At 37.5% G+C, this 27,591-nt stretch overlaps 1 protein-coding gene across 1 annotated transcript; it reads right to left on the reverse strand.

Moving 5' to 3' along the window:
- Positions 1–239: 239 nt before the first annotated feature.
- LOC121379068 (retinoid-inducible serine carboxypeptidase-like) lies at positions 240–26,542 on the reverse strand. Its single transcript, XM_041507532.1, has 12 exons — positions 26,347–26,542; positions 24,205–24,353; positions 14,373–14,462; positions 13,593–13,748; positions 10,789–10,863; positions 9,771–9,881; positions 7,256–7,475; positions 5,157–5,270; positions 3,814–3,876; positions 3,164–3,241; positions 718–866; positions 240–498 (listed from the first exon to the last, which is right to left on the reverse strand). Exons 1-12 carry the CDS (start codon positions 26,414–26,416, stop codon positions 436–438), a joined length of 1,338 nt encoding a protein of 445 aa, XP_041363466.1. The 5' UTR covers positions 26,417–26,542; the 3' UTR covers positions 240–435.
- Positions 26,543–27,591: the final 1,049 nt, after the last annotated feature.

The following is a 27,591-nucleotide window of genomic DNA, read 5'->3' on the forward strand; positions in this document are numbered from 1 at the left end:
TTTCGTGCTTATATCCAATTAAGGGTTAAACACGCTGTCCTGGGCACACACCTCAGCTATCCGGGCTGTCTGTCCAGGACAGTGAGTTAGTGGTTAGTTGTTAGTGAGAAAGAAGTCGGTGTAGTGACCTTACACCTACCTATTGAGTTGTTAAACTCGCTCTGGGTGGGAGCTGGGGTGCGAACCCAGTACCTAGCAGCCTTGTGCCTGATGGCTTAACCACTACTATACCACTGAGGCTAGTTTAAAAATGTTTTATTAGTTTAAACCTGTCAAAATGACAGCAAACTCTAAATGAAGTCCTTAATAAATTAGATAATAGAGGATAAATATTCAAGATATTTGTTTTTCTTTGAGACAGGCTGTTGCTTGAACTGCTCTGACTTCACCGTGTGGTTGTGGAATAAGTCATGATGAATCACATACAGCAGCTCTTCACTTGCTCTTAGTAATCCTCATCAACATATCCAGAGCTGCCGGTCCATTGTCTGCAGGAACCTGAAATAATAACAAGCATTCTGAGAGTACCGCTAAAGCAATTCATGTCCCCTACAGGCCTGAACACATTTTCATATCACCTAAATTCAAGAGACATTACTCTGTAAACAAGCATTCTGAGTACTGCTAAAGCAATACATGTTCCCTACCTGGCCCAAGAAATTTTGTATTGTTATGTGATAAATAATTTTTAAAAAGCCATTTTGAAATTTCTGTTACCATGTGGCCTGCACTGAGAATCCAGTAGAAGGAGAAGTTCTTCGTCTTCTTCACATAGCCGTTGTTAATAACGCCCACCTTCATATCGTCTCTTTTCGCTTTACGGAATTCATCGGCCACCTTTAGGCGATACACCCAAGCTTCGGTGCCTACAACAAAACAAGAAATAATGTCAACACATTCTCCATTTAGTCAATTGTTACACAAATTGTGAGTTTCAAAATTATTTCCTATATATACTAGTTGGTATGTCTTATTTATTCACAATCTTTAACTCTCTAAATGTCTCTTAAGGTTGACGACAGTCACTTTTTGCACCCTTGTTTTGGCTTCGTACACAATAAATATAGCATATCTTACCGTAATTTCACTTGAAATCCATATTTCGTAAAAGGTACAATTTCTTTTTATTTCAAGATTTTTTCCAAACAGATTCAGGTGCATTAGTAATGTTCAAACAAAATGTTTTCAATAGCAATTTTTTCCGCATTCTTAAAACGGAAACATTGTGTACCCAGTTTATGGTTATTGTAAGGAGATTCAAAGTGATGTCATTGGAATACTGACGTCATTCAAATTCAAAATTAGCTATATTCTTAAAATGCTTTGCCACATTAAAATGAAAATTGGTCTACTAACCTTGACCCCTGTCAAATTTCTATAAAAAGCAGACAACGCTGTTTACAAGTCGGTATTTTAAAATGTTTTATAATTCTGGACAAAATATTAATTTTAAGTTTAAAAAAATTAAAGCAATAAAAAGTACCTTTTGTCAAATATATCATATAAAAAATTACCATTTAATATGTTTTATTTATTGTGAACGAAGCCAAAACAAGGGTCTGAAAAGAAACTGCCGTCGACCGTAATGCATTTTACTTTTCAAATAATGTTACAGGATGTACCAGCTATTTTGTTATATATAATTAACTATAAATGTATAACCCTATTATAACATAAAGTTACTCCCATAGTGATAAACATTTTCAAACACAGTTCACCAAGTTATCTGCACTATTTGTTTTATCCAGTTCAAATCATGTATAATGTATGAGTTGATACTAGGGAGATTACATGGTATACCCCTTTTAATGCCTTTGACACAAACAAAAACATGTCACTGAGCAATATCCAGAACTTAACACACTAAACAGGTCACCTAAACCCTTTCCAAATTCCTGCATACAACCATGTTGGCTATATATTTCTACTTTACTTAGCGTGTCAACAAAATGTATGGTGCATTTACAGAGAGTTATCCAGGCATTATGTGGGTCCCAAAAGAAAATGACACTGAAAGTTCCTAATTTCTGTACTAAAAATGCCCAATATATCTATATATATTTATTTATTTACAGCAATCACTGTATACATTGGCAAGATATGATGACTAGATAAATCTCTATATGTTCGGTCACTGACCAAAAATATAGGTCACGTGACATAAGCCCAACTCGACTCGAATATTTCAGAGTAGATTTTCAATAAACATACTCTTTAAATCATTTGTTGAAGTGCAGTAAATACAAATAACTTTAAGTTTTGCGATAACAACACAAAACTTTAGAAACACTTTTTTAATGTGACAGAATGTAGCTAGCGTCTTACAATAATGACGTCATGCCTCTTGCATGACGTCATACGGCAAAAACCTTGCTAGGTTGACAATACGCGATTTGCGTACACAAAACTGGAATAAATAATGATTTTCCGAATATTCCTGTAGGATTGCAAAATAAAAGAAATAACGGGTTACTGTCTTAAGATATCGGCTTTATCCTGCTCGGCAGAGCCTCGCTGCATTCACCATTCTAACCTTCACAGGATAAAGCTGATATCTTAAGACAGTAACCGGTTATTCCCTATTTAACAGAAGTGTCCTGTATCGTTAAGTGGCCTGAAAACAGATCCCAAGTATGATTTACTTGTGCTAATTTCCCAATCCCATCGGATATGTGACACTGGTGAAAAATCCTGGATAAATCGCCGATTTAAATTTCTAGTATGTGGACAATGTATAGTGTATAAACGTTTTTATCCAGCAATCACTGTATACATTGGCAAGATATGATGACTAGATAAATCTCTATATTTTCGGTCACTGACAAAAAATATAGGTCACGTGACATAAGCCAGACTCGACTCTAATATTTCAGAGTAGATTTTCAATAAACATACTCGTTAAATCATTTGTTGAAGTGCAGTAAATAAAAATAACTTTTAGTTTTGCGATAACAATACAAAACTTGTATATTTATTTATGAATTAGAGTTTAGAAACGCTTTTTTAATGTGACAGAATTATAGCGTCTTGCAAATAATGACGTCATGCTCAGGTCGAATGATGAATGCAGCTCGGCAGAGCCTCGCTGCATTAGCCATTCTAACCTTCACAGGATAAAGCCGATATCTTAAGACAGTAACCAGTTATTCCCTATTTACGTTACCGAATGTGTCGACAATCAGATCAAGCTGCCCGCTGTACACCACTACTGACAGAGGTGTGTTCTCTATCAGATCATTGACTGGAAAATAAAACAAACAAACGTGTACAATATTTACTCCAGGAGTTCAGTTCAATGAGGAATGTTACCCCATAGAACATGTTGAAAATTCAATTGCTTATAGATGCATTCTGAGAGGGAGAGGGAGAGGGAGACAGAGACAGAGACAGAGACAGAGACAGAGAGAGAGAGAGAGAGAGAGAGAGAGAGTGAGTGTGAGTGTGAGTGTGAGAGACAGTGTGAGAGAGAGTGTGAGTGAGTGAGTGAGGGAGAGAGAGAGTGAGTGATTGTGAGTGTTTCTGCCAGAAAGAAATGGAACTGAATGCAACCAGTATGGGCCTCTCTCAGAAAGAAAATGTGTAAAGTTTAGGGTTAGGGTTAAGAAAATCATACAGTAATGATAACAGTAATTAATTTTGTCAAAATGTTAACTTGTACAAAAAAATCTGGAAAAACATTTGGGCATGGCGTCATATCCATTTTACCCTATGGTAGAAACCATCCAATGAAATTAACAAGACTGAAACCAATTGCTGTCTATAAATTAACTGTAAATGCAATGTAAATGTAAAATTACGGTACTCAACACATACCTATTTGTGTGACAGGCTTCATAAAATCCATTTGTTGATGCTGAAAGACTTCGCCTGATTGACCTGGCAATGACAAGATGGTTATTATGAAAGGTAGTGATCTTCCAGTTAATAATTTTTTTTGGACACATATGATCAATTAACTAAGTTACTTCTCTTCAGTTCCATCGGTAAACGAATGATACTAAGTCTTAAAGAAATAAAATAACATTGGAACTGTATATCAAGTTAAAACATGTAATTATTTAAAATAATTAGTCAACAAAAATTATTTTAATAGTTGTAACATAGAAAAATATAGAGAGTAACAGATTTAACACCTCATAGTACAATACATTTGATGTAACTAAGGAAGAAATTGTTTTATTTAACAACGCACTCAACACATTTTATTTATGGTTATATGGCATCAGACATATGGTTAAGGACCACACAAATATAGAGAGAGGAAACCCGCTGTTGCCACTTCATGGGCTACTCTTTTCGATCAGCAGCAAGGGATCTTTTATATGCACCATCCCACAGACAGGATAGTACATATCACAGCCTTTGCTACACCAGTTGTGGAGCACTGGCTGGAACGAGAAATAGCCCAATGAGGCCACCGACAGGGATTGATCCTAAACCGAGCGCGTATCAAGCGAGCACTTTACCACTGGGCTACATCCTGCCCTTTAATGTAATGAAGTAATTTTCTGAGTTTTATCAAAGGATAACATTTTTTCCTTTTTTTAGTGACATTGTTCAATCAGGTAAAGCACTCGCCTCATATGTGGTCAGTCTGGGATCAATCGGTGGGCCCACTGGACTATTTATAATTCCAGACAGTGCACCACGACTGGTATATCAAAGGCCTTGGTATGTACTATCCGATTGTGGGATGGTGCATAAAAAAGATCCCTTGCTACTAATAAAAAAAAATGTAGCGGGTTTCCTCTCCAAGACCATATGTCAAAATTACCAAATAGCCGATGATTAATAAATCAAGGTGCTCTAGTGGTGTCATTAAACAAAATAAACTTTCTTTGTTTTCGAACCCTGTCGGTGGACCCATTGGGCTATTTCTCGTTCCAGTCAGTGCTCCACAACTGGTGTAACAAAGGCTGTGGTATGTACTATCCTGCCTGTGGGATGGTGCATATAAAAGATCCCTTGCTGCTAATCGAAAAGAGTAGCCCATGAAGTAGCAACAGCGGGTTTCCTTTCTCAATATTTGTGTGGTCCTTAACCATATGTCTGACGCCATATAACTGTAAATAAAATGTGTTGAGTGCATCGTTAAATAAAACATTTCCTTCCTTTCCTTTCTCTAAATAACAGTATTTTATCAAATATTATTATACCTCCCCATGTGACATTTTTTGGGATAATCTTTAGCTTTTCTCTGATTGGTCCATTCATCAGTGCAGATAGGTCATCATTCTGGAATGGTGCAACGTGCCGTGCATATAATTTTTCTACAAAAACATAAAACAAAAAGTAACAAAAAAATTACCAACTTCAATGACATACTGGCAATGTTATTAGCCCAAAGATTGGAAAGTTCTTAGTTGTATCTGATGCAGTACGGTGTGTATGTATGTATGCACCTACGTACGCCCAAATGTTACAATCAGATCACATATTAGAATTTAAAGTGTTTATATAAGAATCGTTTGTATAAAATCGCACAGCTTAGCGAAGTGATTTTATACTAAATTTGTGACTGTTATACATCGATAAATTCACAAAAAATGTCAAACAATTTTTATAATTAAAAACAAAATAACTTATTTAGTTAAAAAATACACATAAATCCATTTCTAACGTCTTTTCCATGACCTGTTTTACGTAATGACGCCCCAGTCAAATAATGGTTTATTGAAGAATAACACTCATTTGTTTTAGTGACATCATGCAAGAATTAAGAACAGAGTAAATCGTACAATGGCGGGAAGTTTGTAATTATATCAAATTAATGTTCAGTCATGCTCACTAAGGGTACAGGCACTAAATTATGCCACCAAATGTGCCCCAAATGAGAAAAGACTTGGATAGAAGGTAAAACGATACATCTGAAATTTTGAAAAAAATCATTAATCGGTCTGAAATTTTATAATTAATAGCCAAATGTAAATTGGTTTACATTCACTAAATTTTGTTTGAACGTGTGTGCATTTTAGACAGCTCTCTAAATATAATATAAATTGTAAGCCCTTTTCTACATCTCAAACAAAATTAAATATACATGTAGTCGACATATTTGAACAAAATGTTTAACCTCTAGTCTTTCTTTCCCATCATATATCTTTTTTTAATGCAAAATACCAAAATAACTTCAGTTTTAATAAACTTTTGAGTTCTTGCTATCAGCAGATGTTGTCATTTGCCTATGTGAACCAGAGCCTAATTCACACAGCTCTTGTAAGCAACACTGCTTTGTTTCTGCAAGTCTTTTTTTTACTGCATTGTGAGATAATATAGTTACGAGGCAGTTGTAACCACTAACATAGACGTTAATTAGCAGTTAAATGAAGATTTGATAATTGTTTTAAAGAAGGGTACAATTTTTTAAAAATTTGAATGGGTCTAATATACACATACCTGGTAATACCTTTTGTGAAATTCAGTGTTCAGTGAAAAACATTTTAGGACATTCATTTCATTTCAACTTATTTTCATGTCTGTCCAGGACAGTGAGTTAATAGTTGGTTAGTGAGAGAGAAGAGAGTATAGTGACCTTACACCTACCCACTGAGCCCTTAAGAATTCGCTCTGGGTTGGAGCTGATACCGGGCTGTGAACCCTGTACCTACCAGCCTGTAGTCTGATGGCTTAACCACAACGCCATCGAGGCTGGTTACACCGATATACAATCTTCATACGAAAATATGGGAGATAACTCTTATGCATTCTGCAGTTATTGCTTCACAAATAAACTGGCAAAGTTACTTAATGGATGCCCGATGCCATCAAATACATTTGAGATGTTCCAAATAGTTGGTAACAAATGTATTATTTAAATTATTCATACAGAACATTTTAAATGTTAGAGGGACACTTACGGCTACCATAAGGTTGCTTTGTGGAACGGTTGTAAATCTTACATGTGCCAGCCGTAAATCTCACCGTAAGTCACTACAATTAACCTTAACTATGATTTTTTCGTGAAACGAGGCCCTGGACCGTAAACAAGTTCTAAAAGAAATTGAAGAATGGCTCGTCATGAGAAGAAAACAAAAGTTGATCATCTATTGTAAATGCCTGTTTGCCAATCCACTTCATTTATTTGAATAAACATTGTTTAAAAAAGAAGAAAAAAACCACCTAAATATTAAAATATACAACAGAAGAAAACAGTGGCCTGCATATAATGACAGTTATCTCCAAAATATTTAATTTTCAAATGATCTTCTTGGGACACTTTTGTACTGATTTTAACGTATGTAACATTCTCACTCACCTATTATGCTGAGGTCCTGCCGGTGAGCAAGCCGGACGTTTTCTGGAGCTCCCCACTTGAGAATGTTGTAGAAGTTGACACCATATGTGGTCATCTCGACAACGTCCTCGGTGGTTGCCCACTCGGCAGTGGCCTTGACCCAGTCCTCCTGGTGTACATACATCGCTGTCTTCGAGGCAGATGCATTCACAAGTTCCCGGCCAGCTTGATCGACCAATGACTGGCAAAGGAGTAAGGAAAAATAACATTGTAATGAATTAATAGAATCAATCACTGTTGTGAGGTGTAGATAAGGCAATTCTAACCCGAGGGACAAAATGTTTTTTTGTCCGGGCCAAGGTTTACAGGATGTATACTACCAAATCAAATCCCATAAACGACAATAGTAACATATGTGGCTAAAACTCCTACCTACAACGTATCAATCGACATAAATGCTACGGATATAAATACTACCACCCCTTACCCTTAAAGTGAATCAGAAAAAATTGGGGGTCAAGCTGCTCATTTCTGAGATAACGGGTAGCGTCTATGACTACCCTATTTCCGCACAAAATTCTAGTACTTTTTTTTACAGGTACCCCATACATGTTTCAAGAACAAGGCTACTTGACACAGTGGTACTAGATGAAATAAAATTGCAAATTTTTTTTACCCAGATGAAACTATTTTTTTTTTTACAACCAACACACTCACATTTATCACCAATCACAGGACTTGTGCACCTCGAACTTTGACCCAGCCAGAAGTTATTTGGTTCAGTACTACCTACATAGGCCCTTACAAAAACATTTTGTCCTGAGGGTTGGAATTGCCTTACCTAAACCTCACAACGATGACTGATTCTTTTTCTTGCGCATTTAATTACAGTAGCAAAACATTAATTTTGTAAGCAATGGTTTGTTTATTGTAGAATATTTGTAAACATTTCACCTACAAACTTTTTTAATCATATGCGAAAAAATATAGTCCACATTATGCAATGTCACAGAAATGTAATAACTTAATAATAAATATAAAAGTTAAAAATATTAATGTTTAAATACTTTTAAAACAATGATACAACGTGAAATGGCAAACAGAATTCTGAAAACCATGAGTTATGATGTCAATCGTTGTAAAACATGAGTTATGACGTCATGCGTATGTAGAAATCATCTAGCCCTCGGGTCGGACAGATTTATCTAGCCCTAGGGTCAGATAGATTTTTCTAGGACCGTGCAAAAGCTGGATAACCCTGTTCAGTGGGCAAGAAAGTGCATTATTATCAAATATTATTTAGAAACTATTACCAGAAGTGGGACAATAGCAGGTGCCCTGAGAGCATCCTGGGAATGGCCTGGCCAAGCAGATGATAAGTTTATGTTTCCCAATTTCAAATAAAGCTTCTTTTATTTTCCTTCAAAGTTTATTGAGCCAGAACATTACAAGTATTAACATGCAGATGTCTGTTTTCTATCCAAAAATGTAATCAGATTACAGCTATAATCAACAGTTTATCCCATGTTTTATTATAAAAATGGTTTAAATGTTTAGCTGAATGGTTATATTTTCCAATACCTCAAAAACACCCCAGCTTGTATACCCATGGCAGTAATGCTTTATAAATCAAGTCAACAACCACCTAAATTTATAAAGTTTAATACTATTATTGACTTTTCCCAAGTAGTTACAAGTCTTTCTTACTGTAAAATAATTCTATTACAAAATTAAGAATCTTAAAAAACACATTGTGGCCATCTAAAAATTATGAAATGCCAAAATCTGGCTATTATTAAGCTATATACATGTTTTGTAAGGTGAAGACCACTCATTCTTTTTTAAATTACATAATGCTCTTGTCTACACCTCACTCCACATAATTTGATCAAGATTTCTAACTGTAAATTTTTTGTTTTTTTATTTTAATAAATGAGTGTACTCGATTTAAAAAATCACCAGTAACTGAACAAATGGATTGTGACTGGTTACACTGACTTGATGAATAAAATGGAGACAGTTTTGAACATGTTACACAATTCCTGCAATAGTCCATAGCAATCAGCAAAGATGTGGAGATTGCTGTGGAGTTTTTAATTGTCCATAGCACCTTTTTTTGCTGTGGACTATCTTCAATTTTCTTTCCAAGGCATGTCTTATTTTTTTGCCATAGATATTTTATTAAATGCAAGGGATGGTTATGTAACTTTTGACAAAACCCCCACTCCCAGACCTTCCCTCGATAACATTTTGTAACTCATTCTCTCTGAGCATTTTGTAGCGTCAGGGGTAGTGAAAAACATTTGTGAAATGTTGCGGTTAGTCATTTTGTAAATATGAATATCCACCCCCCCCAGCCAACCCCCCAATGTTAGTGTTTTCTAAGCTCTCTCTCCCTCTTTAGGTGACATATCTGATTATTATTATTATTTAGTAAAATTGTATTAACTTAAAGTAAAGTAGGGCTAGTGAATTTTTAATTTTTTTTAGAAGCCCTCTGAGTGCTGAAAAGCCCCACACTCTTTAACAAGCTTACATTAACATAGAGGTAATGTGACCAGGACAGAGTAGAATCGACAGGAGAAATCCACGAGTCGCCCATTGCCAGTCCTCGGAAATCGCAGTTCAATTCACCACGCTGGATAGCCTGAAAAAACAAGAGTACCCGTGAGGTACATGATACGCTCGCCAGGAATTTGATGGAAGACCATAGTATACATCTGTATGCAAGATATGGTCCAGACAAGGATTTACTGTTATGTGCAGTACACCGTGAAAAATAGGTCACAGTGACCTAGTAATAGTACGCGACACACCACCATTCCAAGTTGTTCCTACATGTGAGGTTTGATGGTCCTATATGTATCTGTATGCAAGATATGGTCCGGACAAGGATTTACTGTTATGTGCAGTACACCATGAAAAATAGGTCACAGTGACCTAGTAATAGTATGCGACACACCGCCATTCCAAGTTGTTCCTACATGTGAGGTTTGATGGTCCTGTATGTATCTGTATGCAAGATATGGTCCGGACAAGGATTTACTGTTATGTGCAGTACACCGTGAAAAATAGGTCACAGTGACCTAGTAATAGTACGCGACACACCGCCATTCCAAGTTGTTCCTACATGTGAGGTTTGATGGTCCTGTATGTATCTGTATGCCAGATGTGGTCTGGACAAGGATTTACTGTTATGTGCAGTACACCACCGTCCCAAGTTGTTTCTATATGTGAGGTCTGATGGTCTTGTATGCATCTATGTGGATTTTCAAGGATTTTATTTTGTCACATTAAGTCGAACATAATCTAATAACAATAAAATGTGTTATTTTAAATGAGAACAATTGTATTATCAACTAATTTTCATTTTCTACATAATATGTCTTTTCAGCCTGAAACTAGCAGTTTGGATTAGATGGCTGAGGTGTGTGCATGCTTTGACCTCAATTGGACTCTTTAAAAGCATAAGCATAAAAATAAAAACATTTAAAAGAGAAAACATACCAAAAGGAGCAAGTTTATTACTCAAATGTGAGATTTTAATAACTTACAGAATAGAGAACTTGAGAAAAAGCAGCTGTCATTTTGCCTCCATACGATTCTGAGAAAATGTAAAAAGGTACTTTCTGCAACAAAAAAACAACAAAATGTAATGTTAATTAAACTTAGTATCAATATAAAAGCACTCTAACATTAACAGGGTAATGGGGCATTCTCACTGTGGGACTTGTATTAACAATTTGTAGCAGGCTTAAATTAAATAATGTTAAATTCAGAAATGTATCCATTATGAGTTAGTGTGTGTGTGTGTGTGTGTGGACTGTGTGTGTGTATGGACTGTGTGTGGGGAATGTGTGTGTGTGCGTGGACTGTGTGAGTGTGTATGTGTGTGGTCTGTGTGAGTGTGTATGTGTGTGTAGACTGTGAGTGTATGTGTGTGGACTGTGTGAGTGTATGTGTGTGTGTGTGTGTCTGGATTGTGAGAGTATGTGTGTGTGTGGACTGTGTGAGTATATTTGTGTGTCTGGACTGTGTGTGTGTCTGGGCTGTATGTGTGTGAGTATATGTGTGAGTATATGTCTGGACTGTGTGTGTGTGTGTCTGGACTGTGTGAGTATATGTGTGGACTGTGTGTGTGTCTGGACTGTGTGAGTATATGTGTGTGTCTGGACTGTGTGTGTGTCTGGACTGTGTGAGTATATGTGCGTGTGTGGACTGTGTGTGTGTGTGGACTGTGAGTATATGTGTGTGTGGACTGTGTGAGTATATGTGTGTGTCTGGACTGTGTGCGTGTGTGGACTGTGTGAGTATATGTGTGGACTGTGTGTGTGTCTGGACTGTGTGAGTATAGGTGTGTGTCTGGACTGTGTGTGTCTGGACTGTGTGAGTATATGTGTGTGTGTGGACTGTGAGTATATGTGCGTGTCTGGACTGTGTGTGTGTGTGTCTGGACTGCGCGAGTATATGTGTGTGTGTGGACTGTGAGTATACATGTGTGTGTGGACTGTGTGGATTGTGTGTGTGTGTGGACTGTGAGTATATGTGTGTGTGTGGACTGAGTATATATGTGTGTGTCTGGACTGTGTGTGTGTGGACTGCGAGTATATGTGTGTGTGTGTGGACTGTGTGTGTGTGTCTGGACTGTGTGAGTATATGTGTGTGTGTGTGTGGACTGTGTGAGTATATGTGTGTGTCTGGACTGTGTGTGTGTGTGTGGACTGAGTATATATGTGTGTGTGTGTGTGGACTGTGTGAGTATATGTGTGTGTCTGGACTGTGTGCGTGTGTGGACTGTGTGAGTATATGTGTGGACTGTGTGTGTGTCTGGACTGTGTGAGTATAGGTGTGTGTCTGGACTGTGTGTGTCTGGACTGTGTGAGTATATGTGTGTGTGTGGACTGTGTGAGTATATGTGCGTGTCTGGACTGTGTGTGTGTGTGTCTGGACTGCGCGAGTATATGTGTGTGTGTGGACTGTGAGTATACATGTGTGTGTGGACTGTGTGGACTGTGTGTGTGTGTGTGGACTGTGAGTATATGTGTGTGTGTGGACTGAGTATATATGTGTGTGTCTGGACTGTGTGTGTGTGGACTGCGAGTATATGTGTGTGTGTGTGGACTGTGTGTGTGTGTCTGGACTGTGTGAGTATATGTGTGTGTGTGTGTGGACTGTGTGAGTATATGTGTGTGTCTGGACTGTGTGTGTGTGTGTGTGGACTGAGTATATATGTGTGTGTGTGTGTGGACTGTGTGAGTATATGTGTGTGTATGTGTGTGGACTGTGAGTATATGTGTGTGTGTGGACTGTGAGTATATGTGTATGTGTGGACTGTGAGTATATGTGTGTGTGTGTGTGTGGACTGTGTGAGTATATGTGTGTGTGGACTGTGTGAGTATATGTGTGTGTGTGGACTGTGTGAGTATATGTGTGTGTGGACTGTGAGTATACGTGTGTGTGTGTGGACTGTGTGAGTATATGTGTGTGTGTGGACTGTGTGAGTATATGTGTGTGGACTGTGTGATTATATGTATGTGTGAGTGGACTGTGAGTATATGTGTGTGTCTGGACTGTGAGTATATGTGTGTACTGTGTGAGTATGTGTGTGTGGAATGTGAGTATATGTGTGTGTCTGGACTGTGTGTGTGTGTGGAATGTGAGAGTATATGTGTGTGTCTGGACTGTGTGTGTGTGTGTGTGTGGACTGTGTGAGTATATGTGTGGACTGTGTGTGTGTGGACTGAGTATGTGTGTGTGTGTGGACTGTGTGAGTATATGTGTGTGTGTGGACTGAGTATATGTGTGTGTGTGGACTGTGAGTATATGTGTGCGTGTGTGTGTGGACTGAGTATATGTGTGTGTCTGGACTGTGTGTGTGTGGACTGTGAGTATATGTGTGTGTCTGGACTGTGTGAGTATATGTGTGTGTCTGGACTGTGTGAGTATATGTGTGTGTCTGGACTGTGAGTATATGTGTGTGCGGACTGTGTGAGTATATGTGTGTGTCTGGACTGTGTGTCGGTGGACTGTGTGTGTATGTGTGTGTGTATGTGTATGTGTGTGCATGTGTATGTGTGTGAGTATGTGTCTGGACTGTGTGTGTGTGTGTGGACTGTGTGTGTGTGGACTGTGTGTGTGTGTGGACTGTGTGTGTGTGTGTCTAGACTGTGTGTGTGTGTGTGTTTGTGTGTGCATGCATGTGCAGATACACCCAGCACATTCGCCCTGGATCTGTATCTGCAAACCAGATATAAATTAAAATCTGTTGGTAAAAGCTTGTGACAATTGAAAATCATTTCACTTGGGACCTAACCATGATACGAAATGGAAGCTTGTTTAACATCCTATAAATATGCACCTGGAAATCCGGGGTATGTTTCATGAATGAGATAAACAGCGTTAGCAGGTCTTTAGCTATCTGGTCAACATTGGAGGTGTAGGCCGATGGTTTGTCAACATAGCTGTAGCCAGCCCCCACTGGGTTGTCAACGAATAACAGACTGGCAACACTCAGCTGTAATCATACAAAACGAAAATAAAATATCAATATTAAGAAATTAGTTTTTTAAAGGTGCACTTTTTTTATATTAGTGTTGTTTTTTGTTTTTTTATTAATGAGAAGACCCTACTTTTAACTTTAAAAATATAGAGCAGGGCCTTGTTCCACAAACGAACTGTAGCAAAGGTTAATTGTAGTGACTTATGACAGCCATTTCATAACGTAACCTTACGGTAGTCGTAAATGCCCCTTTAACAATTAAATCATTCTTTGGAAAGAAGTGCAATTTAGATAAATAATACACTAATTACCAACTATTTGGAACATCTTGGATGTATTCATTGGTATATCCACCAAGTAACTGTTAATTTATTTGCTAAGCGAATACATAACACATGAGAATTATCTCTCATATTCTCATGTGAAAGTCATATAGCCAAGAATTAACAATTTTTTAAATTACTAATTAGTTTTTTTCAATATAGATGCATAAAATTTCATAATCATAAAAAGTCACACAATTAAGACACTGAAAGTTTTCTTTGAAAGTAGGAACGAAAAGATAGAAATGTTTATAAATGATAGAAACGCAATTCACGTACAATGTATCTGTGAGAAAATCTACTGGTACTCACTCACCCATGTGTTATTTCTAGCATTCAATTTGACATCAAGAGGACCAATTTCTCCAAAGTTTCCAAATCCTGTCGACGATCCACCTGGACCACCCTAGAGAAACAACAACAACAAATAGTTGTTTAATATCACTTCAGAACATTTTAATTATACTAACTGGTCTTGCTGGTGTTGTGGTCAAGCCATTGGACAAAAGGCTGGTAGGTACTGGGTTCGCAGCCCAGTATCGGCTCCCACCCAGAGCGAGTTTTAACGACTCAATGGGTTGGTGTAAGACCACTACACACTCTTTGCTCTCACCAATCACTAACCTACTTAGCTGAGGTGTGTGCAAAGGACAGCGTGCTTGAACTTTAATTGGATATAAGCATGAAAATAAGTTGAAATGAAATAAAATTATACAAGACTTTTTCATGTAATTATACACTCAGAAATTCTCAATTAAACAAATGTTTTTAATTATATTTCTATGACAGGTTACAACACACCATGAATGGTAGAGACAGGGTAGCTGAATAAATAATTCTGAATAAAAAATATTATTGGTAGAAAATCTAAGAAAATGTAAATAGCATTTTATTCCATCGCCGAAGAAGTCTGCGTACCACCTGAAAATTCCAAGCTAGACCCCTAAATTGCATTTCAGAAACCCCTTAGAAACTTTGCTTTTCGCCCTCAATCTCGGTCACTCGCAATCAGTGTTTTTGCCCTCAATCTCGGTCACTCGCAATCAGTGTTTCTGCCAGAAAGACATTTTTGGGCAGCGCTCAAAGTTCTCGACCAACTGGTTGCATATTAAGGGCATAGGCTGAAGCAAATAGTCCGCTTTCAGAGCTAAAACATACAGGTTTATACATATGGAGTTTCTGGTAGTGCAAAAACAATATAGAAAAAGGGTACACTTGGTTCATATTCAACACACCCCCCCCCCCCCCCCCCCCGGTCCAGATCACGCTACGCCCCTGCATATGCGACTGGATTTTTCACGAGTTTGTTTTGTCTTTGTTGAGTGCGACCAAAAATTACTACCAAGTCGCACATGTGCGTCCAAACAAAATAACTAAAGTAGTGTCGGAAATAAAGAGCAGAAATCACTTGTTTACTGACATCTTTCTTTTAATTTCAAGAGTAAACACCACCTTGTGCATCATTGAGAGCCAAAACAAGTAAATGCTAAATTAGGTAGACTATCCTTAAATATTTACAAAATATTTACTTGTCTGGTTAATATGTAAGAAATAATTGACGAAAATAATTTTTATTTTATTTCCGACAGTACTTTAGTTTTTCTGGTTGGAAAGTGGCAACTGCATTGGCGCACAGACCTATGAAATTCGTAGTCTTAAGTTATAGCCAAGTGACCCAACGTTTTGTTAATCTGCACATGATTCACAACAGAATCACAATTCTAGGTCTGGCGACGTCATCAATTCTGAGAAAAATAGGTCACTTTGGCCTACTGCGTTATGGCTAAATTGAAACAGCTTTTGCTGAACATATTTTTCAAGCGGCAAGTTTAAAATTTGAGATGCACCTTAAATAGGATATTAACTCAGTTTGAAGAAAATTATAATTATGTATACCGATTTAATCGGTTTTATTAGGATTCTTGTCTAATAATAACTAAAAACAAAATAATGCCAAGCGACCACAAAATCACGGTAACGTGGTTCAAGAAGTTTCTTACAAATAGGCCGTATTTTCTACATGGCTCCATTTGCAAGTTGACTTTTAAACATGTTCACGATTCCAAAGACCTTTAGTTTAAAAGCAAGTGTAAGACAATACAAGTGGCATTGTTACATTTACTTTAATTTTAACACAAAGCCTGGACCGTAAAGTCTACACACGATCTGATTATCACGTCAATGTCTGGAAAGTTCTGACCCAGATACGTGTACTTTTCATCGATTGGCGACTGACGATTGGCCAATATTTATAATTCGGCATCATGTGACCGTCGTAGAAAGTGAAGGAGAGAACTGTTAGTTAGCGTCATTCTGATGGTCATGCAAGCGTTGTTGTTAATAAACTTGTATTTACTCAGATTTGTATTGTGATGTTTTATATCACTGATATCAAATAATAAATTAGCTATTAAGAAGTACTAGTAGAACTATAATCATTACATTCTTCTATAGCCTACAATTAACTACTATAGTATTCAGTGATGATCTGGGGCATCGGGAGTTGGCCTGACATGATTATGTTTCATTCATCATTGCAGGCCCGTACGCAGGACGGGTGCGTATGCACCCACCATAGTCTGCCGTGGTCCGTCCATGGATGTGTAAAAAAAAAAAATCCCTCGGACCCCCGTAGCAACTCCGGTCCTTTGGGCCGTCGATTACGCAATCCCCCATAGCCTATAAATTTCTGCGTACGGGCCTGCATTGATCTAACAATCATTCAGTATTCATTAACATATATTTTATTGTAATGAGATATTTCTTTATTCAGTTGTAAGTTCAAAGTTAATAGAACAATTCTGACATTATCATAATCACATTACCTTTTTCGTGCCTTTTAGTAGTAGCCTTTTCGCACTGTAGTAGCATACGTAGGGGGCATCCATAAAGTACATACGCTCAAAATCTAGGATTTTTGCCCACCCCCCATATATGCATTTTATACATACCACCAGTATCCCCCCCATGTACACCTGTAGTCTGTACATCGATTTGTTCCCATGCACACATGAACATGTACTCTATATAATAATCATCTGTACTATGAAACATAACTACTAATTTTGTACACATGAACATATTATTAAGCTTATACAATATCGATATGGGTACTTTTAAAACAATAAGCTTTATAATCAGGGCCATAGCTAGCAGGGTGGGTGGTGGGGTTGGGGGGGGGCATTTGCCCCCCCCCCCCCCGAAAAAAAACGGAAAGCATTATAGAAACTTAAAAAAGTTCTCTTCTTAACTGTTTAAGGAGTTTTAGACTATTAACTACTCAGTTGACCCCCCAAACAAAAAATCCTAGCTACGGCCCTGATAATGCAATGCATATACCTAACTACTGTTAACAAAACAATTGCAAAACAATCTGGGTATGGCACCATACCCGTTTTACCCTCTGGCAGAAACCCTGCCAGTGTCTACTTGCTTCCGCGGTGCCTGCACGTCAGGTCAGGTCAGGTCATAGGGTTTTACGTGCACATTCAGAGCAAGCTGTTGTAGCACACGCCTGTCCTGGGCACAAGAGCCGGCCTTGGCCAGCTACTCCGTCCAGGACAGGAAAGGTGGGGGTGGGTAGGAGGAGGGACCGCCTGCACTGGCAGGTGCAAGGGAGCACCAGCAGCCCGACCGCGGTCGGTAACAGGCGGGCCTACACGTTGGAGCTTATACTATTTATAGTGCCCCAGTCTTTGGTTAACAGGAACTGCTAACACCATGTGAAGTCTGCTTTGCAGATGCCCCCGCAGAAAAAATCCGGAAAGCATTACAGAAACTTTAAAAAGTTCTCTTCTTAACTGTTTAAGGAGTTTTAGACTATTAACTACTCAGTTGCCCCCCCCCACCCCCCAAACAAAAAATCCTAGCTACGGCCCTGATAATGCAATGTATATACCTAACTACTGTTAACTGTGCGCCTAAAATTAGAATGTTAGGAGCACAGTGCTCCTAAAAAAAGATTTCAAACTTTGAGCCCTGCATTGGGTATGGCGCTATGAAATGGAATGCAACCAGTCAACAGGAGGTATGGGGGGGGGGGGGGAAATCCCCCAAATAGATTACGTTTAGGGTTAGGGTTAAGAAGATCATACAGTAATGATAAGAGTAATTAATTTTGTCAAATGGTTAACTTAAAATAATAAAATCTGCAAAACAATCTGGGTATGGCACCATACCCGTTTTACCCTCAGGCAGAAACCCTGACAGTGTCTACTTGCTTCCGCGGTGCCTGCAGGTCAGGTCAGTTCATAGGGCTTTACGTGCACATTCAGAGCAAGCTGTTGTAGCGCAAGAGCCGGCCTTGGCCAGCTACTCCGTCCAGGACAGGAAAGGTGGGGGTGGGTAGGAGGACGGACCGCCTTCACTGGCAGGTGCAAGGGAGCACCAGCAGCCCGACCGTGGTCGGTAACAGGCGGGCCTGCACATTGGAGCTTATACTATTTATAGTGCCCCAGTCTTTGGTTAACAGGAACTGCTAACACCATGTGAAGTCTGCTGATTGGTGAAAATGATAATGATAGGAGGATGAGGTGTCGCTGATTGTCCGATAAACACAGGGACCAAGGTAAGAAAGCTTTGTTGGGTTTTAATTAGGAATTATAACAGCTGCTTAATTAAAGTCCGACTTAATAGAATAGATCACGGAAGTTAAAGTATCCATGTTGGGTCATACATGTAGCTATGATTTTGTGCAGACTCGAAACCTTCATAAATAGAAGGAATTCTGGATGAGTTTTGGTAAAATTTGTTGGTAACGGTGGCGGTCCAGTTAGAGATTCCACCATCCCACCCACCCCAAACCTGTTCCTGTCCTGGACAGAGGAGCCGATGCAAGCTGGTACCTGAGCCCATGACAGGCGTGTGCTACAACAGCTTATTCTGAATGTGCACGTCAAGCCCTATGACCTGACCTGTTAGAGATTAATTCAAGGACAGTCTGCCGAGCACGTGGCAACAAACTTGTAATTAAAAGAGTTAGTAAAAAAATATGATTATTCCTGCTAACCGGGGACAGCCATTTTGTTTCATTTTTGTGGCGTCCGGTGCTATAGCTTGGGGTGAAGTGACGTCAGCTCCGACCAACTCCTGTATGCACAGTGTAAACAAACGTTCTAATTTACGACAAGGTACTTCGCTTTCATCAACCTGACTTGTAAAACAACTGCAGTGTTCTCGCTGCTCCATTTAAGTGGGGCGGCCCTCCTTTATTTTTTTGCATCCCTCTTTATTTTCCAGCACCCTACTATATTTTACAGCACCTATCTCCACTATTTCCAAATTCATACTTTTTTCCACACATAAACCCCCCAACAAAACAACGAAACATTTACTACAGTTACCATAACGTAATTTAACAGTATTTTTAACAGCCTATATTTTGTTCTATATCTGTATCCATTTGTATGTTTAATACACACAATAAAAGTTATATTTTATTTAAGCAATGAAAATATTTTTATTTTTGGACGCCTCAAAAAGAAAAGAAAATGGCTTCCACCAGTTAGCAGGAATAATCACGGTTTTTTTATTAACACTAAAATTACGCGTTTTTTTATTTGTCAAAGCGGCAGTATCCGGAATATTTTTATTATTTAAGCATATAGAACAGAAAATCCAATTATGTTTGGTGCATATATGACGCCGCACTCCGTATTGGTTTCACTACGCTGGCTTATCCAGGTAAAAAACAAAGCCAGTATTTTGAAAGTGGGACACTTTTGATGGGCTCGTACCGATTTCGGTTTTCATTGGCTTATCACAAGTATAGAATTCCCCAACAAGAGATCATGTGAGATTTCGCAATTTTTAAACAAATTTAACTGTCTTGATTGAGGGGTCATCTCATATCTCCAAAACATATTTATATCCATAGAGGTATGGTACAACGCCTTTCAACGGGTCAGTGGGTGGGGGATTTGCCTTGAAATTTTGACAGTGGCCAGCTGTTGGCATACACGTTACATGTAAGGGGGTGTTACTAATTACGTAACGCTCTAGGGGTAGAGAAAGAGGGTACTGTGTTCGAATTACGTAACATTTTTCAAGACTATATGTTATTTTTATTCATTACTTAGATCTAAAAAGGTGGTTTTTTTAAATGTGCGGTCAGTCTAGGATCGATCCCCATCGGCGGGTATATAAAAGACCATGGTATGTGATACCCTGTCTGTGGGATGGTACATATAAACGATCCCTTGCTAAAAAAATAATGTAGCGGGTTTCCAAGGCGCGTGTGCAGGGATTTCAGCGGGGTTGGGGTTATAGACTGTGTTGAGCAAAGTTTATATGGGGCCATGATCCCCCCAAAAATACATTTCAATTTTTCTTAAGCTTGGGCAAGTAAGGGTTTCGACCTCCAATACCCTCCCCCTGCACATGCACCCGATTCCTCTCTAAGATTGTATGTCAAAATTACCAAATGTTAGACATCCAACAGCAGATGGAAGGAAGGATAGGATACGTTTTATTTAATGACGCACTCAACACATGTTATTTATGGTTGTATTTATGGTTGTATTAAATCAATATGCTTTATCTTTGATGTCGTTAAACCCTCCCCCCCAACTTTACCCTTTCCAAATGAAATAATATTTATTTGAATTTGTCAATTTTAACACGTAAAATTAAGAAGTGAAAACATTCATTGTCTACTTTAGTATATTTTATTTTAAAAATATATACATGATTAATGTGTTACTAGTATACAAACTAAACTTTGAAAGTTCTACTAACACTTTATAAAATATCAATTCTGAAATAGGAAGGTAAGACTGTCGATAATACGCTGTCAAGATCAAACCGGTTTTAACTAAAGACTCTAGTACCGTACCCTCAACCGAACGTTCTTCATACAGCGCAAGATTTCTCTTTTAATTTTTTGAGACGAACCCTACAATTTGAAATTGGCAAACGCATGTATTAACTGAAACTGACAACAGGCTGTCGTTTGTGCTTTGCCGAGCTATGGTGGCACAGGCGATGAATCAAGCGTAAGCCTATACTTTTGACGATCTCCGTTCATAGCGAATACACACAAGTTTTTTAAAAGTGCATTTGAGCTTGTATTTCATATTCGTACATGATGTTATAATATGGTAACCAGACACTGTAACTTTAAAGTGTCAGTATGTGTTGGTGATCCAGATATGCATCTTTCCAACACATAAGGCTCATGTTTTAGATAACTCTCCCTTTAAGTTTTAAACCCATACCAACTCAAATAACATTGTCTGAACAAGAAATTCAGTACAAATAAAAATGTTTCGTTATAAATTGCCATTAAATTATACAGATTAAATCTCATTTTTAATACAGGGGTGAAGACAAAATGCTAGAACAGTCAAGATGCATTATCACTGAAGTAAAAGATAATGCAATACCAAGAGCAAGAGACTAAACGTGGAACTCCGCATGCTTTAGTAAACAAATCTGAGAGTGGTAGTCCTCTTTGTGGCAATGCAAAAGGAATGAAATCGGCAGTAAAGGATTTCCTTGGAAGTGTCTGTCCTCCTATAGATGAGGCACTAGATAAAAATCCATGAAATCATCCACAATTTTGCCAAAAGCTCATTCGACTACATAATGCAGATATACTACCCTGATATTGTATTACGGTTTTGTCGTTCAGATTACCTTGGATGTTCCATCAATTGCATTAAAATCTGTATCAAAAAAGAAGATATAACCTATGCAGTTTGATTGTAATTTGTAAAAATATTTTTCAATTTACACTGAACTCCTCCCCCCCCCCCCCCCCCCCCAAAAAAAAGAAGACAAAAATTTATTTCAGATGGTATGGGTTTAAAACTTAATAATTACATTAATGTTTTTCTATGAATTTAATCTTCATTCAGTATGAAGTTACATGCCAATTCATCGGTTCCCTTTCGACTCAAACGTACAATAGCCTAAAAATGAATATTTTCTGCCTCAGTAAAATGTAACAATGCGTGAGCGTGTGTATACGCACACACGTGTGTTTAATTTAGATATTGTTACTGTAAATGCTACAGTAGTAGGCTACTAATAAAATAAATATTGAAAGAAAAATAACTGTACAAAAAAACACATTTTACCAAAATATACAATGTACTTTGTTATCCATAACCCAATATCCCGGCCCATAACCATATGGCGCTGACAAAATATAGAGCATGTTCTATGTCTTCTGCTGCCAGATTTGTAATTCGCACCAGCACAGACGCGGTGTGTTTTACCACATTCGATTCAGTTTCGGTACTTTTCTTTTTTCAAATGGTACCATACTCACCAGACCCTAAAATCAGTGGTCGCCCAACCTTTGTAAAATTCATAGTCGCCCATAGCCAATAAAGGTCGCCACAGGCAACTGGGTGACTGCTAGTTTTGAACCTTGGGTCAACAGGCATAGCCTAGATTCTATATAAAAAACATTTCCTACATTATACAATTGAAGTAATAATTGGTCAACATGTTGAGAAAAAAAGTATTGCATTTAGTGTTGATAAAAGTAAGACTATTGCAGTTTTAACCTGTCAGATATAAATTAGAACCAGAAAAACATGAAGAATAAAGGAGAAATGTTGCAATGCTTTCAAAAATGGTTGGAGCCAGTACTAGAAAGGAAAGAAGGAAATGTTTTATTTAACAACACACTCAACACATTTTACTTACGGTTATATGGCGTTGGATATATTGTTAAGGACCATACACAGATACTGAAAGAGGAAACCAGCTGTCGCCACTTCATTGGCTACTCTTTCCGATTAGCAGCAAGGGATCTTTTATATGCACCATCCCATCCCACAGACAGAATGGTACATACCACGGCCTTTGATATACCAGTTGTGGTGCACTGGCTGGAACAAGAAATAACCCAATGGGCCCACTGATGGGGATTGTTCCCACACCGACCACGCATCGAGCTGTTCCACTGGGCTACGTCCCGCCCCAGGAGAAAAAGATGAATTTTTTATCAGTCAAAACATTTGCTGTAAGCCATGAAATGTTGCAATGCTTTGAAAATGATTGGAGCCAGTACTAGGATGTGAACCACTAATTTACTAAGGCCGGTACAGTCTTGCTTCTTTAAATGTTAAAGTTTGTTTTGTTTAGCTCCACTACTAGAGCACGATGATTAAGTAATCATCAGCTATTGGATGTCAAACATCTGATAACTGCAACACGTACATGCACGTATAGTCTTCAGAGAAAACCCAATGGTGCATTTTTCCATTTGTAGCAAAGGATATTTTTAATATGCACTTTACAACAGACGGGACAGCACATACCACAGCCTTTAATTTAATATACCGGTTTAGGGGCACTGGTTGGGATGGAGTAAATGGATCCATTTATGTGATTTGATCCTCTGACCTAAGCAGCTCAAGTGAGCAACAGGGATCGAAATTAACGACAGCACAGATGGCAATTGCCATCGTTAAGATAAAAATTGCCGTAGGTAGAGAACAACAATGGCAAAATGTATACAATGAAGCGATCTTAGTGCTATCACCTTAGGTGCATGATGTTAGTTTGCTTTGTTTAACGGCACTACTAGAGCACATTGATTCATTAATCATCAGCTATTGGATGTCAAACATTTAGTAATTCTGCATGATCCAGGTATGCACTTAAGGTGTGTTCATTATGGGGGCTGGATTTTACTCAGTCGGTCGAATGCTCGCCTGAGGTGCTTGCATCACAGGAACGAACCACTTCAGTGGATTCATTAATTGTTTGGGGTTTTTTCTCATTCTAATCAGAGCACCACAACTGGTCAAAGGCCGTGGTATGTGCTTTCCTGTCTGTGGGAAGTACATATAAAAGATCCCTTGCTTCTAATGGAAAAATGTATCGGGTTTCATCTAATGACTACATGTCAAAATCACCAAATGTCTGACATCCAACAGCCGATGATTCATTAATTAATGTGCTCTAGTGGTGTCATTAAACAAAACAAACAAACTTTGGTGTTCATTATCTGCCAGTATTTAACATGAAATATTTGCACATTTGAAATATGTCTACAAAATAAACTTTTTCATGTTTACATGTATTTGTACAAATGTAACTTTTAAAAAATTGCAATAAGCAGGCTCAAAATTGCTGTTATTCATTAAAAAATTTCTGTCATATTGTGGGAAACATTCTCAAGCAAGGTTTACCTGTAGCCACATAACTAGAGGAGCATTCTTGTAGCCTGCAGCAGACGTCGTCTTGTACAGCCAGTAGAACATATGAGCAGACGGACGGACATTCACATACGCCCATTCCTCATCTTGTACGCCGTGTCGTACAGACTCAGCCTTGTGTTCTGAAACATATTTCAATACAGGGAACATTTGTTTTTTATAATAATCATTAGCAACTTTTTTCTCTTTTTTTTATAAAGAGTTTATTCCAGAATCCATGAAAAATAATTGCCACATTTACATTTGCTTTATACTCACATGGTTTCAGTGTGAATCCTCTGAAACACATTTCAATATAGGGAAAATCTTTTTATAAAATTTTCTTTAGCGACAGTTTTTTATTTTTTTAAAGAGCTTATTCCATGAAAAATAATTGCCACATTTATATTTGTTTTATATTCACAAGGTGGCTGGATGTAGCTCAGTGGTACAGTGCTCGCCTGATGCTCTATCGATTCCCATCAGTGGGCCCATTGGGTTATTTCTCATTCCAGCCAGTGTTCCACAGCTTAGACTGTAACAAAGGCTGTGGTATGTACTATCGTGTATGTGGGATGGTGTACATCAGGGTTGAAAAAAATCATGATTTGAAAAAAAAAAAAAAATCAAATTGGATTTTAAAAATTTAAATCAGATTTATTTGATTTTTTTAATTTTTACTTTAATTTGGAGCTTCTGAATTGAATACTTGCTCCCTATTAAATACACGATTTGGAAGCTTCACTGCATTCTGAAAGGAAATACCTCGAACATCTAGAAATGAGCCATCAAAATGCATTTTGGGGATTATTGAGTTAATGTTTAAGTACTTGGTGTTTAGGCAGGATGGCTATATAAGGTGATTTGATACATGAAATCAGTGACTTCAAGTCACATCTGTTAGATCTGACTCTAGAGCATCCCCAAATTCGTCCAATTTACCACATTGAAGCAGAGTGGCTTCACTTGACACCTTCTATTGTGTTGATCTCCCAGGATCATCCCAACCATAGATTTGGGGGAATTGTCACTGATCAGTATGACTTGTTAGACTACATGGTGTTGAAATCTAATTGCAATTCAATTATAAATATATGTAAAAATAATTATCTAGTGTAAGTAACAATTGATTTTAAATAACACTTCATTTTTTGTACTGCAAGTTAACTGATAAATCACATGTTTACAAAATAATCAATAAAAATAAATGCAATAATCATAAAAATCAAATGAAACATAATAAAAAAATAAATAATTGAAATGCATGATTTTTTTGCAGTGATTTAAATCAAACAACTCTGGTGCACATAAAAGAACCTTTGCTGCTAATTGAAAAGAAAAGAGTAGTTCATGAAGTGGCAACAGCGGATTTCCCCTCTCAATATCTATGTGGGTCATAACCGTATGTCCAATGCCATATAACAGTAAATAAAATGTGCTGAGTGCACCATTAAATAAAACATTTACTTCCTTCTTATACTCATGTGGCTAATTGAGTATATTTGGTAACATTGTTTATACAGATTATTTTCTACAAACCTTTATGCCATTACAATGTAGCAACTAAAAATTCATGGAGGATACACACTTTAGTCAGAAGTAAATAGTCAGTTATAACAGGAAAGAGGAAGGGTTTCTTTGGTTTATATTTGTGTTCTAGGTTTGCAATAGCTGAATAATAAAAAAGCACCTATAAAATTAATTTAATGTAATAATCGATATTATAATTGTAAAATACTCCATTTATCTGTGAAGTGATCTTAACAGTGTTTCTACCAGAACGAAATTTTTGGGTATGGCTCTATGAAACTAAATGCAACCAGTCAACAGGGGGTATGGGGAGCCTCCCACAGAAAGAAAATGGCTTTAATTTCGGGTTAGGATTAAGAAAATCGTACAGTAATAATAAGAGACTCTTATCATTACTGTACGATTTTTTTTTTTTTAAAGTAAACCTTTTGACAAAATTAATTACTCTTAAAGACTAATTAATTTTGTCAAAAGGTTAACTTTAAAAAAAAATCTGCCAAAACATTTGTGAGAGAGAGAGAGAGAGAGAGAGAGAGAGAGAGAGAGAGAGAGAGAGAGAGAGAGAGAGAGAGAGGAGGCGGTGATTTTTTGTGATTTAATGTTTACCTGTTTTATAAGTGTGTGACGTAACAATGCCAAAAAGAAAACATAACAGGGAAAATCGATTTGTTGTCATGTTTGATTTCACTTTCAAACCAGCCTCAACATGAACAGCACGAGATGGTGTTTTCCCTCCCACCTATCACGTGAATAACTATTTTTAAAACCGAACGAATTCTAGCAACCAATTCCTAGTAGCCAATTACGCTAGCAGACAATTTCAGCAGACACGCATGGCGACGTTCTAAACACCGGACTCATACGCCTTTCGATTGTTACCTGTATTGCCCACATTTTTAAACACACCGTTATGCTAATTATTAGTATTCACTATAACTTAAGAATTTTAGAGTTTTAAAGAGTATCTTTGTAGTAGTGTTGATATAAAGTGCTCCTACTGGCAGTAGCTAGTGGGAATTTTCCTATTAGCTCAGTTGGTAGAGCACTGGACTCTCGTACTGAGAGTCTCTGGTTCGAATCCTTTCAGTGAAGGTTGATATTTTTCTGTTACATCTTTATATAAAAAAACACAACACAAAAACAAAATAAAAAACAAGACTCATTTTCATAGTCTTCTTTTTACTAATATCCGTATAATTTATACAACATAACCGTTTTATTAAGCATTCTGTAACAAGAATCAAGTAGCGTTTCAAAACCTGTATGTTTATACTAAGATGGGTATCCCTACTACATATCCATATAGGCCACACCCTGTTAAAATCCACATATTTCTCGACAACTCTGTAACAAGAATCAAGTAGCGTTTTAAAAGACTGTATATTCTATACTAATATAGGTATTCCTAACACATACCTACATAGGCCACACCCCGTCAAAACCTTTATAACGGCTAGCAGACACAGGGTGAAGTTTTCCATATCGCAATTTCTATACAAAATACACATATCTATTATATAACATTTAGTGAAATATCTTAAAATATCAGTGAAATAAAATTGTTATCAGTCACTCAGTGATCATAACACATTTTAGAATGAAAATGTCACTATTTCACTCTAAAATGTGTTATCGTCACTGTAGAAAGTGTTATCTTCACTGTAAGAAAGCCGGAACTATTTTGCTGCTGGCATTTTAAAAATAAAGGTAAATTGCCAAAAGTTATATAGTAAATAGGACATTTCATGTTTTTTGTCAAATATGATTTATATCTCATCTCGTGAATTTGCAATCATATCACACTTGTCGCGCAAGCGCGACTCGTAAGATATGATTGCAAACTCGACAACA

The sequence above is a fragment of the Gigantopelta aegis genome, chromosome 8 (genome assembly GCF_016097555.1).
Source record: "Gigantopelta aegis isolate Gae_Host chromosome 8, Gae_host_genome, whole genome shotgun sequence".
NCBI lineage: Eukaryota > Metazoa > Mollusca > Gastropoda > Neomphalida > Peltospiridae > Gigantopelta > Gigantopelta aegis.

Bases quoted from the DNA above. Each gene is read 5' to 3' on its own strand.
- LOC121379068 (XM_041507532.1), bottom strand. From the start codon at position 26,416: ATGACAACAAATCGATTTTCCCTGTTATGTTTTCTTTTTGGCATTGTT. The intron at 3,877-5,156 runs GTATAATAATAT...TGTCATTGCCAG, and splicing joins AAAAAATGTCACATGGGGAG to GTCAATCAGGCGAAGTCTTT. The intron at 867-3,163 runs GTAACGTAAATA...GTTTTGTTGTAG, and splicing joins TCTGATTGTCGACACATTCG to GCACCGAAGCTTGGGTGTAT.